This window comes from Terrapene carolina, unplaced genomic scaffold, assembly GCF_002925995.2.
Source record: "Terrapene carolina triunguis isolate 2854851 unplaced genomic scaffold, T_m_triunguis-2.0 Scaffold22124, whole genome shotgun sequence".
NCBI lineage: Eukaryota > Metazoa > Chordata > Testudines > Emydidae > Terrapene > Terrapene triunguis.
Window position 1 is genome coordinate 177 of NW_020686475.1, and position 1,852 is coordinate 2,028.

Below are 1,852 nucleotides of genomic sequence, written 5' to 3' on the forward strand. Positions count from 1 at the left end.
CGTGACACCCCTGCATGGGGGGCACTGCATGTCTGGCACCACCCACAGAAGGGATGCCATAGGTACCAGCCCGCTGGTTCCCCGTCCCAGCCAGCCCCCCGGCCACCGCCCCTCCCCAGACAGCCCCCCAGCTTTCCCCCAGCCAGCCCCCCGGTTCCCCATCCCAGCCAGCCCCCCGGCCACCACCCCTCCCCCAGCCAGCCCCCCAGCTCCCGCCCGGCTCACTGGGCGCCGGCTCCTCCTCGGGGGGCAGCTCCTCCTCCTGCTCCTTCTTCTTCTTCCGGAAGCTCAGCACCTTCTGCACCAGGGTCCTGAGCCGGTGTCGCAGGGACGTGTCCTCCTCCTCCTCCTCCTCCCCCCCCTCGGCCTCGATGCCTGGGGGGACACGGCACGAATGGGCCCCGGGGGTGGGGGGGACACACGGCGGGAGGGGACTCTGGGCCCTGGGGGTGGGGGGACACGTGGCAGGATGGGGCCCTGGGCACTGGGGGTGGGGGGACACCAGGCGGGACGGGGTGCGGGGCCCTGGGGGTGGGGGGACACCAGGCGGGACGGGGCCCTGGGCACTGGGGGTGGGGGTGTGTGACGAAGTGGGACTGTTCTTAATGTTTCCTCTGAATACTGTGTGGGTGCCTCAGTTTCCCCTATGCATTTCTTAAGTCTCTAGGGGGTGAGACTGTTGCAGAGCAAAGGGCCAGTGTGCATAAATGGCCGACACTCTGTCTCCTGGCACCTGATGGCCGGGGCCCTTCCCCCCTGCAAGGTGCCCGCTGAAGGTGCTGGAGAACAAAGAGGTCAGGTGACCTCCTGGCCCAGGAAAGGAACAAAGCCCAGAGGAGGCGGGGCTGGAGGGGGTTTCAGTTTGGGGCTGGCTGGGGACGGGAAGTGAGGGCAGATGGGGGTGTCTGGCTCGCTGGGCCCCAGAATGGACCCAGCTGAGGGGTCCCGTAACTCAGCTCTGTGTTAGACCGTGTTCCTGTCATCTAATAAACCTCTGTGTTACTGGCTGGCCGAGAGTCACGTCTGACTGCGAAGTGGGAGTGCAGGACCCTCTGGCTTCCCCAGGACCCCGCCGGGGCGGACTCGCTGTGGGAAGCGCACGGAGGGGCATATGCTGAATGCTCCAAGGTCAGACCCAGGAGGTGAAGCCGTGTGAGCTTCGTGCCCTGAAGACCGTCTGCTCCGAGGGAGAGGAGGCTCCCCCAGAGTCCTGACTTGCTTTGTGGGGAGCAGTTCCAGAGCATCGCCCGGGGACGCCGTGACAGGGGACACCTGGCGGGATGGGGCCCTGGGCACTGGGGGTGGGGAGGACAGGACACCCAGCGGGACGGGGCCCTGGGCAGTGGGAGTGGGGTGGGAGGACACCCAGCGGGACGGGGCGGGGGCCCCTCACCGCAGTGGCTCAGCAGGTCGGTGTGGAAATCCAGCAGTTCATCGCGGATGTCCTCGGGCACCGGGCACTCCTCCTCGTCCGCCCCTTGCTTGAAGTGCAGCAGCATGTTGATCTGGGGGGGGCGAGATGGTGAGGCGCGGGGAGCATGGGGGGAAGGGGAGGATGAGCAGGCAGGGGCCGGGGCTGGACCACGGGCTGGTCCAGTCCCTGCCCCCCTCCCAATTCCCCCCCACGTCCCTGCCGCACGGACGTCCCAGGGCTGGTCAGGGGCTGGGCAGTGTGCCGGGGCCGGTGAGGTGCTGGGTTGTGTGCTGGGGCCGGGCGGTGTGCCGGGGCCGGTGAGGTGCCAGGCAGTGTGCTGGGGCCAGGCTGTGTGCCGGAGCCGGTGAGGTGCCGGGTGCTGTGCCGGGGCCGGGCAGTGTGCCGTGGCCAGTGAGGTGCCAGGCAGTGTGCCGGGGC

At 68.8% G+C, this 1,852-nt stretch overlaps 1 protein-coding gene across 1 annotated transcript; it reads right to left on the minus strand.

Moving 5' to 3' along the window:
• Positions 1 to 225: 225 nt before the first annotated feature.
• On the minus strand, positions 226 to 1,505 carry LOC113408696 (ryanodine receptor 1-like; the record flags this gene model as incomplete). The annotated part of the gene is made up of 2 exons (XM_026662074.2): positions 226 to 375; positions 1,394 to 1,505. Coding segments are annotated over 2 exons (262 nt in total), but the record flags the coding sequence as incomplete, so codon positions are not given.
• Positions 1,506 to 1,852: the final 347 nt, after the last annotated feature.